The sequence below is a fragment of the Eleutherodactylus coqui genome, chromosome 4 (assembly GCF_035609145.1).
Source record: "Eleutherodactylus coqui strain aEleCoq1 chromosome 4, aEleCoq1.hap1, whole genome shotgun sequence".
NCBI classification, from domain to species: Eukaryota; Metazoa; Chordata; class Amphibia; order Anura; family Eleutherodactylidae; genus Eleutherodactylus; species Eleutherodactylus coqui.
In genome coordinates, this window is record NC_089840.1 from 151,007,096 (window position 1) to 151,021,564 (window position 14,469).

The 14,469-nt window shown below is 42.5% G+C and overlaps 1 protein-coding gene across 7 annotated transcripts in view; it reads left to right on the plus strand.

The window, feature by feature from the left end:
* The window catches only part of NAV1 (neuron navigator 1), a 274,215-nt gene that overhangs the window by 67,888 nt on the left and 191,858 nt on the right, over positions 1–14,469 (plus strand). For all 7 annotated transcript variants that reach the window (XM_066600314.1, XM_066600316.1, XM_066600318.1 and 4 more), the window contains exon 4: positions 11,829–11,967. In XM_066600314.1, the coding sequence (XP_066456411.1) occupies positions 11,829–11,967 (139 nt within the window). The remainder of the gene's footprint in view (positions 1–11,828; positions 11,968–14,469) is intronic.

Consider the following 14,469-nt stretch of genomic DNA (forward strand, 5'->3'; position numbering starts at 1 on the left):
CTTTATTCTGTGCGTTGGTGCGATTAGGACAATATCAGATGTATTTAGATCTTTTCCTACTGTGCTACATTTTAGTAAGTGAAATATCTGAATCATCTCTATGAATATCTCTGAAGCGATTTCCTGCCGCAATCTTCTGACTACCCTAACGTTTTATCGTTGTGTGACGGCTTGATGTTTGCATGATGAACTGTTTTTTCTATTGGTACAGTTTTATATGACCTTTTCACTTTTTATCACACTTTTTTCTTGAAGACAGGGTGACCAAAAAAACACAGTTCTGGCATTTTGTATTTTTTTCTGATGACATTTTCCGTGTGTGAGGAATAATCACTCTTTTGATCTGAATTTTTTTATGAATGCGACGATAGCAAATACATTTAAAGGGGTTGTCCCACGCCTAGAGAGAAATTTTTTTTTTTGCCCAGTCCCCCAGTACCTGTAAAGGAATACTGCTGCCAGGTGTTATTAAAAAAAAAAAAATTCCCTTACCTGAATCTTCGTTCAGCAACTTTAAATAATCTTCTTTCCAAGATGGCTGCCGCTGGTCTTCTCCCACAGTGCACCGCGGGTCTTCTCCCATGGTGCACCGTGGATGTTCTTCTGCTTTCTGCGCTCCACTGCCGATTCCAGCCACCGCATTGACTGATCGGCACCATGTGATGGGGCGGAGCTACGCGATGACGCTGAGAAGGGGGAGGAGCCAGGACGCATCTCGTGAGCCCGGACCATCCAGAAGAGGATTCTTCTCTGCGCAAGCGCGACTGTTCCGGCGACCAGAGGACAAGTTTGGTCATCGCCATGGAGACAGGGACGCCAGCAGCGGGAGGGGGTAAGTATATAACTTCTATATGGCCAATATTTAATGCACGATGTATATTACAAAGTGCATTAATATGGCCATACAGAAGTGCTTAACCCCACTTGCTTTCGCGGGACAACCCCTTTAAGGTTTTTTTTTTTTATTATAAATACAGGAAAATTAGATTTTTTGAATCTTTTAATGTCCTTGATTTTTTAGAATAAGTTAAAAAACTGACTTCGGCATTTAAAGGATCATTAGCCGCAATCGGTGTGAGCGTTAATCGCGACTGTTGCAGGTGAGTGTCAGCCCTGAATTGCAGCCGGCACTCAGCCTGTATGGAGCAGGCTCGGCTTCTGGGCCCACTCCATACAAACCCTGCCGACGGAGGCCTACATATACGCCCTTTAGCATCAAAGGGTTAACAGGTACTGTCAAAGTACAACTCGTGTTGCAGAAAACAAGCCATCGTATCTTTTTATATTCTGTTTTCTTTACTTGATAAAATAATTAGGCTGGATTTACACAACGCGTTAGTGCATTAATTATTTGCACGCACAATGCTCAGAAAATAGACCCATTGATTTCAATGAGTTCGTTCACGTGCACCCATTTGGAGTGCGCAATTCAGTCGCGTAAAAAATTTGCAGTATGGTTTTTTTCCAGCACATTTTGCACAGCGAACGAACACATCTTGCACTCCTTAATTAACCCCTTAATAATGCAGCCCCTTTTTTGTTTTCAATTTTTTTTTTTTCCTCCCCCTTCAAAAAAATTGTAACTCCTTTATTTATCCATCGCCATCGCTGTATGAGGGCTTGTTTTTTGCGGGACGAGTTGTATTTTTAAATGGTGCAATTTACTGTACCATATAATGTACTGAAAAAGCTTTAAAAAATTCTAAGTGGAGTAAAATGGAAAAACGATATTCCTCCATCTTTCAGTGCGTCCTGCTTTTACGGCGCACAAATTGCAAAAAAATGACATATAACTTTATTCTATGGGTCAGTATGATTACTACAATACCAAACTTGTATAGTTTATTTTCTACTGTACAACTTTTTTTTCTTTAAAGACTTAATTTTTTTAAATTCTTTTCTGCCGCCATCTTCTCTGCGCAATAACTTTTTAATTTTTTCGTCAACGTAGTTGTGCGAGGGCTCATTTTTTGTGGGATTTCCTGTAGTTAGTTAGTACCAATTCGGAATACATTCGTTTGATCGCTTTTTGTTGCGTTTTTTCTGGGAGACAGGGTGACTGAAAAGTGCATACCCCGACGCTCTGGGACGTATATTTACAGGAAGGGTTTAAAGGGCCATTTCAATGGTTGTGAGCATTAATGTCTGTTATTTTGCCTGTGCAATTTCGTACCACTTGTGCAAGCAAAAATACAGTAGTAAATGTTGTACACACAAAAATGCAATGCCCGATGTGCAAAAACACGGGGCAAATGCGGACACAGATACGCATATGCTTGTGTGCATCCGGCCTTAGTGACTGGCCTTTTTGTGCCTTAAAAACTAAATGATTTTCATAATCGTATTACAAGTGGCATAACTTGTTGACAGTCATATGAGGGCTTGTTAGTGGGACAAGTTGGATTTTTTTAATGGTCACACTCTGGGGGACATATAATGTGTTACAGATGTTACTGGCTGCACTTTAGGGGACATAAAATGTGTTGGAAATGTTACTTGCTGCACTCTGGGAGGACATATTATGTGTTGCAGATGATAGTGTACCACACTCAGGGGTACGTATAATGTGTTGGAGATCTTGCTGGCTGCACTCCGGGGGACATATAATGTGGTGGAGATGTTACTTTTTACACTCAGGGGGACATATAATGTGTTGGAGATGTTACTGGCTGCACTCTGGGTCAGATATAATGTGTTATAGATGTTAATGGCTGCACTCTGGGGGATATATAATGTGTTGGAGATGTTACTTTTTACACTCTGGGGGACATATAATGTGTTGGAGATGTTACTGGCTGCAGTCTGGGGGACATATTATGAGTTATAGATGTTAATGGCTGCACTCCGGGGGACATATAATATGTTGGAGATGTTACTGTCCGCACTTTTGGCTATATACGTGATGCAGATGTTACTGGCCGCACTCTGGGGTACATATAATGTGTTGGAGATTTTACTGGTCGCAATCTGTGGGACATAAATTATGTTGAAGATGTTACGGGTTGCACTCTGGGGGACATATAATGTGTTATGGATGTCACTGGGGGACATATAATGTGTTGGTGTTACAGGCTGCAGTCTGGGGACATATAATGTGTTATAGATGTCACTGGCCACACTCTGGGGACATATAATGTTTTGAAAATGTTACTGGCCGCACTCTGGGGGTACATATAATGTGTTCGATATGTTACTAGCCGCACTCTGGGAGTATATATAATGTGATGCAGATGATACTGGCTGCACTCTGGGGTACATATGATGCGTTGGAGATTTTACTGGCGGCACTCTGGGGGTATATATAATGTAATGCAGATGTTGCTGTCCGCACTCTGGGGTACATATAATGTGTTGTAGATGTTACTAGCTGCACTCTGGGGGACATATAATGGGTTGTAGATGTTACTAGCTGCACTCTGGGGGACATATGTGTTTAGATATGTTACTGGCTGCTATCTGGGGGTGAATATAATGTGTTGGAGCTGTTACTAGCTGCACTCTGGGGTGCATATAATGTGTTGGACATGTTACTGTCCTCACTTCTGGGTATATATGTGATGCAGATGTTACTGGCCGCACTCTGGGATACTTATAATGTGTTAGAGATGTTACTGGTCGCACTCTGTGGGACATATAATATGTTGGAGATGTTACGGGTTGCACTCTGGGGGACATATAATATGTTGGAGATGTTACATGTTGCACTCTGGGGGACATATAATGTGTTGGAGGTGTTACAGGCCGCAGTCTGGGGGACATATAACGAGTTATAGATGTCACTGGCCACACTCTGGGGGACATATCATGTGTTATAGATGTTACTAGCTGCACTCTGGGGTACATATAATGTGTTGTAGATGTTACTAGCTGCACTCTGGGGGACATATAATGTGTTTAGAGATGTTACTGGCTGCTATCTGGGGGTGAATATAATGTGTTGGAGTTGTTACTAGCTGCACTCTGGGGTGCATATAATGTGTTGGAGATGTTACGGGTTGCACTCTGGGGGACATATAATATGTTGGAGATGTTACATGTTGCACTCTGGGGGACATATAATGTGTTGGATGTGTTACAGGCCGCAGTCTGGGAGACATATAATGAGTTATAGATGTCACTGGCCACACTCTGGGGGACATATAATGTGTTATAGATGTTACTAGCTGCACTCTGGGGTACATATAATGGGTTGTAGATGTTACTAGCTGCACTCTGGGGGACATATAATGTGTTTAGAGATGTTACTGGCTGCTATCTGGGGGTGAATATAATGTGTTGGAGTTGTTACTAGCTGCACTCTGGGGTGCATATAATGTGTTGGACATGTTACTGTCCTCACTTCTGGGTATATATGTGATGCAGATGTTACTGGCCGCACTCTGGGATACTTATAATGTGTTAGAGATGTTACTGGTCGCACTCTGTGGGACATATAATATGTTGGAGATGTTACGGGTTGCATTCTGGGGGACATATAATATGTTGGAGATGGTACATGTTGCACTCTGGGGAACATATAATATGTTGGAGGTGTTACATGTTGCACTCTGGGGGACATATAATATGTTGGAGATGTTACATGTTGCACTCTGGGGGACATATAATGTGTTGGAGGTGTTACAGGCCGCAGTCTGGGGGACATATAATGAGTTATAGATGTCACTGGCCACACTCTGGGGGACATATAATGTGTTATAGATGTTACTGGCTGCACCCCGGGGTACGTATAATGGGTTGGAGATGTTACTGGCCGCACTCTGGGGTATATATATAATGTGATGCAGATGTTACTGGCTGCACTCTGGGGTGCATATAATGTGTTGGAAATGTTACTGGCCGCACTTCGGGGTATATATGTGATACAGATGTTACTGGCTGTATTCTGGGGGTATATATAATGTGATGAAGATGTTACTGGCTGTATTCTGGGGGTATATATAATGTGATGAAGATGTTACTGGCCGCATTCTGGGGGTATATATAATGTGTTGGACATGTTACTAGCTGCACTCTAGGGTACATATAATGTGATGAAGATGTTACTGACTGTACTTTGGGGTATATATATAATGTGATGCAGATGTCACTGGCTGCACTCTGGGATGCATATAATGTGTTGGACATGTTACTGTCCGCATTTCGGGGTATATATGTGATGCAGATGTTACTGTCCGCACTCTGGGGTACATATAATGTGGTGGAGATGTTACTGGCTGCAGTCTGGGGGACATATAATGTGTTGGAGATGTTACTGGCCGCACTCTGGGGTACATATAATGTGTTGGAGATTCTACTGGTTGTAGTCTGTGGGACATATAATATGTTGGAGATGTTACGGGTTGCACTCTGGGGGACATATAATGTGTTGGAGGTGTTACTGGCTGCACTCTGGGGGACATATAATGTGTTGGAGGTGTTAATAGCTGCACTCTGGGGGACATATAATGTGTTGGAGGTGTTAATGGCTGTACTCTGATAGACATATAATGTAATTTATAACTTTTGTCACATTTCTTTTGAGGGGGAGAAAAAATCTGCAGATGTTTTGGGGGTCTTTACAGCATTCACCATTCGGTAAAAATAACTTAATGACTTGATCTGATCAGCACAATTACTGCAACAAGTTTTTAGAGTTTTTTTTATTTTTTACTTCTTTTACACAATAAAACTACCTTTTTTAAGAAATAACATTTGATTCTAGATCACCGCACTCTAAGAACCAGAACGCTTTTATTTTTCCGATGGAGGAGCTCTGTGAGGGATTGTTTTTTTCGGGAAAAGTTGTAATTTTTTGTTAGTACCAGGCTGAGGTATATGTAACTCTTAGTTTTTACTTTTGTTCCTTTTTTGGGAGGCAAAACAATACATTACATACACTCCAAAAAGGTACCATAAAAAACTAGCCTTTCTACAGCTGCTTTGTCTCAAAGACAGCATTAATGGAAAGGCTAAAAAAACCTGCAATGTCCTTCAAGGTATAAAATAAGTGCATCTTGAAGGGGTTAATAAAGGTTGTGTGTCAATACTAATTAATCTGTCCCATAGTGCTCCCTACTTGTTTTTCCGTTTTGCTACTTTCAGTTGGTTGATATCCATGCCAATATCTGGTCTGACAATATCAGCCATTGTGTTCTTTAACGTTCAGGTCTACTTTTACCTCTGATATGTCCAAGCATTAAAGATTCTTCTAGCAAATCTGCTCGCACTACATGGCCAAAAAACGTGAGCCTGAGTCTGGTCGTCTTGGCCTCCCGGGAGCCTGAATCTGGTCATCCGATTTCACCAGCAACAGCGCATCAAACATCCTTCTATCTGCTTCCCTCGCAGTTCAGCTTTCTTTTCTCTACATGGCTCTGAGGAAAATGATGATTTGCACTGTCCTGTGTTTGATTGATATGCTAATAACCCTACATTTCTAGATTTTGTCCATGTTTAGCATTGCGTTTCGCCCCAATGCTGTCCTACATTTATCCTGGTCAATTTTTGAACCTAGGAAGATAGTTTGCACACATTTTATGGCTTCGTTGTCAATTTTTATTTGAATTTGGCCATTTTTTGAAGTCGCCATAATTTCTGTCTACTTTTCATTCAGGTAAAGGCCCATTTTTTTCAATTTTTATTTTAATCTCCCATATACACATCTTCGGACCAGCTTCTGTTTCTGCAAGAAGAGTTGTCTCATCCACGTAACGGAGGTTGTTTGCTGATCCCAAACCAATCTATGACCCAATACTGTGTTCTCACAGAGGCTTTCCGATTGGTATAAAGTGATTTTATCAGTTTAACTAGATGTGCCAATACGCCCAGCACTTGTAGGGCCTGCCATAGCTTGTCATAGTCGATGCAGTCAAAGGCCTTGATGTAGTTGATAAAGCACAGGTAGATATTCTTTTGATATTCTGATGCTTTTTCCATGGTCCTGATAGATGCAGAGGGACTTTTTTTTACTCCAGTCAAGTGTGATGAAGCTCCTCACTGACAGTGCTAATTGCAAATGGCAACAAGATTGAAAAATCGTGTTGCTATTTGCAAAATCTTGGTTGCATTGCTGACCATTTTGGTCACCATCTAAAGCACTGCACTAATCACTGCATATTTAAAATGGTTTATACAGTATAATTGTTGTATAAAATCTGCAAATACAGCCCATAAGACATGCATTAAAAAATGCCTTTCCATGGCCACGAGCGGAAATCAACGTCATCCCCGGCCCGATGGCTCTGCAGTGCGCATGTGAAGCTCCACGGGGCAGGGAGAGTACACCGGACAGATAATCCAGGGGTCACTGCAGAGGCACAGGGTCGCATTCCACTGCGAGGATCTCGCAGTCGGAATCCGACCTGGCCGTCTGCATTTGGCCTTCTATACTAAAATTATACATGTTTGCAATACAGTAAAACACTGCAGTAGAAAAAACCTTTTACCCGCTCACAAAAGCTCTATATAAGTACATATGCACACTGCCCCTCCGCACCTGCCATTCCTTAGCTGACCGTACACATGCACAATCGTCATATGAAGAATCCTTTCTCTGGCAGCTACTTTTCACAGGTGACCTAAGCAGATGAACAATTGACTTGGCTGAACATTCGGCGGAGTCAAATGTTCACTTGTTTGGATCAGGGAAATAGGGAGATAAGCTGCAGCCAAACTTCTCCAGCAGTGATTATCTTTTGAGGAACAAAGGGATTCGGCATTAAAATTCAGTGTCCCTGATCCTTCTTTCCACGACATCACCTGTTGGGGTGGGAAATTGAGCCACTCTTCATTCATCAGAGTTATCCAGCCCCGCTGCTATTTCTAAGGTTGGACAACTAAAGTCTGTGTATGGCGACCCTAAGTTGAATCAAATGAACTATAAGAACTGTAAGAAGGGGGAATTAAAGATGTAGGACATTGACCAAGAGTGCAAATGTGATGGGATGAAGAAAATATAGCAGCTGAAAGGAATAGTCCCCCTATATTAAATTTACTGTAAGAAAATATTAAAATCAAATTGATAAATCCAAGAATACTACTACAATGCATCAAACATGACCAACTCATTCAATTCCTGTCTCACGTAAAAGTCCAAAAAAAGTGGGGAGAAGAGGTGTCCTTGAGCACTCCTGTTCTCACTCAGTCACACAGATGTTCCTTGAGTGTTCTATCTTTAAAACAGAACTCTCCTTTATAGATCCTACCATAGACAAGATCCTACACACTCCTATTCATAAGTCCTAAAATCGGTCTCAAAGGAACTAGTCTGATAAATAATACCGAACTGTCACTGTTCTGGCTCTTTTACTGGTTCTGCACATTTCGGCAATAAACCCTAACCTGCCTCATTAGGAGCCTAATACTAGAACAATATTCAGAGCATCTGGAACCAGACCTGCTGGAAAGTGAAGTGGAGTGGGCAATGAGATGGCTGCTAAATGGCAAAGCACCCAGCATTGATGGAATCCATACAGAGCTGTGCAAACCAGTCCCAAGAGCTGCACGGACAACATCATCTTGGACAATCTGGAGGATCTGCACATGGCCAAAGGATTGGAAAAGATCAGTTTTTATCACACTGCCAAAGAAAGATGATGTCAAGGACTGTGGAAACTATAGAATAATTGCTCTGATTTCCCCACGCCAGCAAAGTGCTTTTGAAAATCATCCAGAAGCACTTGGGCAATATCTTTGACCAGGAATTTCCTGATATTCAAGCTGGATTCCACATGAGCAGCAAGACCCATGACCACATTGCAAACCTAAGGAAAAGGCAAGAGAATATCAGAAGAAGCTCTACCTCTGTTTCATTGTTTACACCATGGCGTTTGACTGAGCATGATAAATTTTGGGAAGCATTAAGGGAAGTAGGAGTACCAGCGCACCAAATTATGTTGATCAAGTTCCTCTACAGCAATCAAGAAGCCACAGTAAGAACCAGATATGGGGATACAGAATGGTTCAAGATCAAAAAAGGAACCGAGACAAGGATGCATCCTCTTTCATTTTCTTTTCAACCTCTATGAAGAAGTGATCATGAGGCGGCTGGACTTGTATGATTAAGGTATTGGGTTGAAAATGGGTGGAATAACCATCACTAATCTAAGACACTCAGATAATACAACTCTTGTAGCAGAAACAGCGAAGCATCTGAAGATGCTGATCCCGAAGCTAAAAGAAGAAAGTGAGAAGACGGAACTTCCACTGCACATCAATTAGACAAAGATCATGACCACTGCCAACAGGGGATCATAGTGGCAGCTCCACAAGTGAGATAAAGTGTTGACTAGCACTGGGACGTATGGCCATGGTGAGCATGGACCCAATGTAGAAGAGCAAGGATGTCTCTGTCACCATCACACTAAGGTTAATCACAGCCATCGTCTTCCCGATTGTTATTGAGAGACATGGTCTTTGAGGATAGAAGACTGAAGGAAAATTGATGCTTTCGAGCTATGTTGTTGGAGAAAAAAAACTATGAATTCCCTGGACAGCTAGGGTCACTAACAAAGCTGTCCTGGACCGTATCAACCTAGAGGTGTCCCTGGAAGGCAAGATAACCAGATAGAGACTGATGTACTTTGGTGAATTTGCTGGAAAAAGAGATACTACTTGGAATGGCCAAATTGACTGTGCTATGCTGTTTCCGTAACTTCCATTGATTACTTATCATAGAATCATAGAATGGTAGAGTTGCAAGGGACCTCCAGGGTCATCGGGTCCAACCCCCTGCTCAGTGCAGGATTCACTAAATCATCGCAGACAGATATCTGTCCAGCCTTTGTTCGTACACCTCCATTGAAGGAGAACTCCCCACCTCTCGTGGTAACCTGTTCCACTCATTGATGACCCTCACTGTCAGAAAGTTTTTTCTAATTTGTGTCTCCTCCCTTTCAGTTTCATCCCATTGCTTCTACCAATGCACACCTGAGCGTCCCACATTTGTATGATCCAAGCATTTTAAACCAGGAGCATTCTATTCTCGATATTTTATTTGTAAGGACAGTTAGTAATTAGGGATGAGTGAGTATACTCGCTAAAGCACTACTCGTTCGAGTAATGTGCTTTAGACGAGTATCTCCCTGCTCGTCCCTGAAGATTCGGGGGCTGCCGCAGAGTGGGGAGCGGCGGGGGAGAGCGGGGAGGAATGGAGGAGAGATCTCTCTCTCCCGCCCGCTCTCCCCTGCTCCCCGCCGCAACTCACCTGTCAGCTGCGGCGGCTCCCGAATCTTCAGGGACGAGCAGGAAGATACTCGTCTAAAGCACATAACTCGAGCGAGTAGTGCTTTAGCGACTATACTCGCTCATCCCTATTAGTAATATTTTACTTCCTATATTGGCTACGTTTCTTGCTATAATGAGGCAAATATTCTTTTTGTAAATTTCTTATTAGTTAGCCTTTGTGAAGCCCCTACTTCCATCCTGATGCTGGTAAGCTTTTAGTTATAGGTGTGTTCTGCTTCATCATCTCCGCTAGGTACACACTTTTTAGTCCGAATAAACTCACCGCAGGGTAAATTGCCCATTTCACACCTTGGATGGCAACTGTTAGCATGCAATAGAGAATTCTCTACCACCTTCTTCTGGTAGTTGTGCTTTACTTCTATCCTCTATGCCTGGTAAGGTGACATCCAGAAAGGACGTGAAACGCATGGACTCAGGCAAACCCCCTCAAATAAGGAGGAGGTGACCTTTGTAACGTCCACACCAGCTTGTATCCCCCCAAAATGATTGTCCTCATTATAGATGAATCTCTCCTACCAATGTGTGACGTACCAATGTGTGATGGAGAAAAGGAAGAGCACATAGAGGAATCTTGATAGTTAAAAAATTATATATATATAATATATAATGAAATAAAACAAAAATATTAGTTAATAAATAATAATTGGCCTTCTGAAGAAAATTAGAAAAATTAGTAGCAGAATGAATTATTTTAGTTCATCTGAATAATTTGTGTAATTTGCACAGATGAAACGTCAAGGCCTGGATTGCATGATGATGTGGAGATGGACGTATATAATGCTTATATATCATATCGTAATCCAATAATCTCCCGGTTTCCAGACAATATTGGCCATGATTTTTAAAAGTTCACTGGTACCTTTAATATAGCCCAGAGTCCTCTTCACAATTGGCTGCAAACAGCCATCTAGGCAGTTTGATAATGATTCCCCCGACAAATATAATTGGTGGTGTGGGACGTGGGAACCTATAAAGCTTAGGCCAATGATACTCGCTCCTGTGACGAGCATCACTGGGACAAGCTGTTGGGCATTGTTTGCTAGTCCTGTGTAAAAGGACAATAAGATATTGATGACTTCTTCTCAGGATAGGTGATTAGTATCAGATCAGTGGGGCTCCATAGCTTGGGACCTCCGATTAGTTGTCTGGCACTTCAGTGCATACCTGGTACCGGGCTGTACACTTTATATCTACTGTGCCTGATGTCGCAGCTTCATCCCATTCACTAGAATGGACTGATCTACTCTCGGGCCATGCGACCGATGAACGTGACATCACAAGTAAAACAAAATGGTAAAGCAGCACAATGGCATCCATATTCTTCAAGATGTTTTTATGATAAAAAAAATTCAGGCTTTATTAACTCCAGTACAGACACAACGTTTCGACCATGTTTCCCTGATCTTTATCAAGATTAAGCATTTTGTTTGACTTGCATATTTGGTGTATTATTGAGGTTCTAATCCTGGGTAAACGTATACATTTTACAGCTTCCATAAGCTATAAATATAGCTAATAGCAAATATAAATAATATAACTTTAAAAGAATCATTTTGATGAATTGCACAAATTGCTGCGACTAATAACTTGTGTTACTTCCACAGCTGGGATGAAAGCAGTTCCATAAGCAGTGGCCTGAGTGATGCATCTGGAAATCTTAGTTCAGAAGAATGCAACGCCAGTTCTTCTCTTACCTCCTTACCCTCCACACCAACTGCATCGCGACGAAGCTCAACTATTGCTGTAAGAAACTACTCTGGCTGGATGCTTAAACAAATGTTTTGTTCTCTTTTTTGTTCTGGATTATGATTTTCTCCAGCAGGCTTTGGGGTATTTTGTCGCTTCCGAATTATATCGTGTGCACACATCATCGAACCAGATCAGACACAAGTGCTGGTCTAAAACTGGGAGAGTCTCTACCATGTGTAGAGGCTCAGGCTTTTTATTATAACACATGACAACCGCCCTTCAATGGGCGTGCAACAGATTACATCAGTAACATATAAGATTCTCATTTGTCGGATCATATAGAATCTCCCACCTCTCGGCCCACCCTCCCTCACGTCCGCCATAGTATGGACTTTGTCTTCTTTAGCATGCAGACAGCCTTAAGCAGTTTCTGTGTATGTGGCAACCCATTGTTTAACTAGCTTGTATGAGGAGTGGAAGGGGGCCTAGGTAAACACTCAGTATTAAACACAGGATATACACGTAACACTATGGCCCTTAACTCTTAGAGGCTTCTTGTGTAACTTCTATGTACTTAACTAACATTACATCAGACATCCATTGTCTAGCAAATACCATGATTAGATTGTGTGTGTCCTTACCCTCAACTAAGTTAAAAGTCATTACAACAGCAGAATACATTTGGGTTATATAAATCGATAGACATTTTATACAAAATAATCATCATGTCTATCACAATCCCCCCTTAAAATGTCTATCCTCTAATTCTCTATCTAATTTTCACAGTTCCCTGCGCATGAGCCTATAACTGGAGCGCGTTGAAGGTTCGTTTTAGGGTCTTCAAGGGGGTGTAGGACTTGTCCACTCCTTCTGGGGATGCATCCAGCAAACTCATGGTGGGAGCGGCTTTTCCAGCATCAGTTTCACAGGTCTCTCTGACACAGGGGATAACACAGCAGACTAGAACAGAAAAGGTAACCATCAGTTCACATACAACAGCGACGCCCGTCTGTGCCAGGATCCTTTACCACCCGCTCATCCATGGCGAGTACTGGTCCCAAAAGTTAGCTCTTTTTAGTTAGTGCGGTCAGCTTCTTAATGGCAACTGCGTCTTTACCCGCGGGTCACGTGTCGTCTAGGATGTAGGTACAACAAGTCTCCCCTATCATCTTACAGACACTCCCCTTTTTAGCTAAAGTCATATCTAAGGTCATTCTATTTTGAAAAGTCATAGTCGAGGTAGGTCCTATTGGTCGACTAGTCCCTATAAGGCGACTCTAGTATAATTTATAAACCACTGCTAATTATAATAAACATAATTAATCCAATCAACGTTTATTTACCCTAATGATCAGGAAAATGGACTCGAATCTAGTTTTAACTTGGTCTCTAATTTTTAAAACTTGTCAGGTACCCCCCTTGGCTATCCTATGACGTCAATGTACACGTGTAGATCAAAACTACCACCAGGGGTCTCTCTTCTCGCTCTAGTATAATGTTACAATACTAGTAGCGTGCACAGGTACGCACTGCGTGGGACTCCCTAATCTTCACCCACACCAATGTCCCTCCTGGAGATAGTCCTAATGGTGAACACGTCCAGGTCGCCTCACCCTTGCGTCAGGGTTTTCCCACTGCCCGTAAGTCCCTACTCCTAGGAGGGGGGATCCCTACCTCACCTCAGAGGGAGGCCATGGATTCCCTGGGCTCATTTCCGGGCATCCATACCCTCTATCTGTACAAGTTAACACCCCACAGGGTGTGCCCTCGCCGGAACCTAAGGTCTTCTGCACTATCCCTTGGCAAATGGGAATTCCACTGACAATCCATCTTAGGAGATCGGGGCAGGCACAGTACTAGTACATTTCTCCTTTTCTTTGGTAGCGTATGTGGTTGGCATTATCGGAACTGGCTCTTCATCTTTTTTAAACAAGGGAAATATTGGTGAGTTCCCCAAAAATCTCCCTCTACCCTGCCTAATTGCCTGGCAGGTGTAGTTTCCAGGGTAGTCAGTAATACTCTCTCCGGTGCAAAACACTTAAGTAGTTATAGAGTATTCCTTCTTCCATTTCTCACGGACAGTGTAATTAGCGGAAATGTTCGTGAAGAGACTAAGCATCTACAGGGAGATTTAGGGGGACCATCCCCGAGTGTAGTCGGGCACTACCGCACACGCAACAGTTAGACTTGTTGCTCCTGTTAGCATTGTACCTCATCAACTCCAACCAGAGATTCTGGTCAGAGTAGCCAGTCGCTACTGTCAAGGTGTCCTCAAAAGGTAGGGTCGGCTATGATCATCATGTTCGTCAAGGTCTTTATCTTACGGCGGAGGGGGTTAATTATGGGCACGGGACTAAGTGAAGGCTTCCATTCGGCTGCATCTACCATACCCCTTATTTTAAACTTCCCTAAGGGATCTGTCCTCCCGTACCGGTATGTCCCCAGACTATAAGTCTCCCCCGTCCCCCGGGCTTGGATCTCCCATGGTTAATGTAAAAACCGCATTAAAACCAAGCAACATACTAAGTTCAGCCTTCCAATACCTGCTGTCCTTAT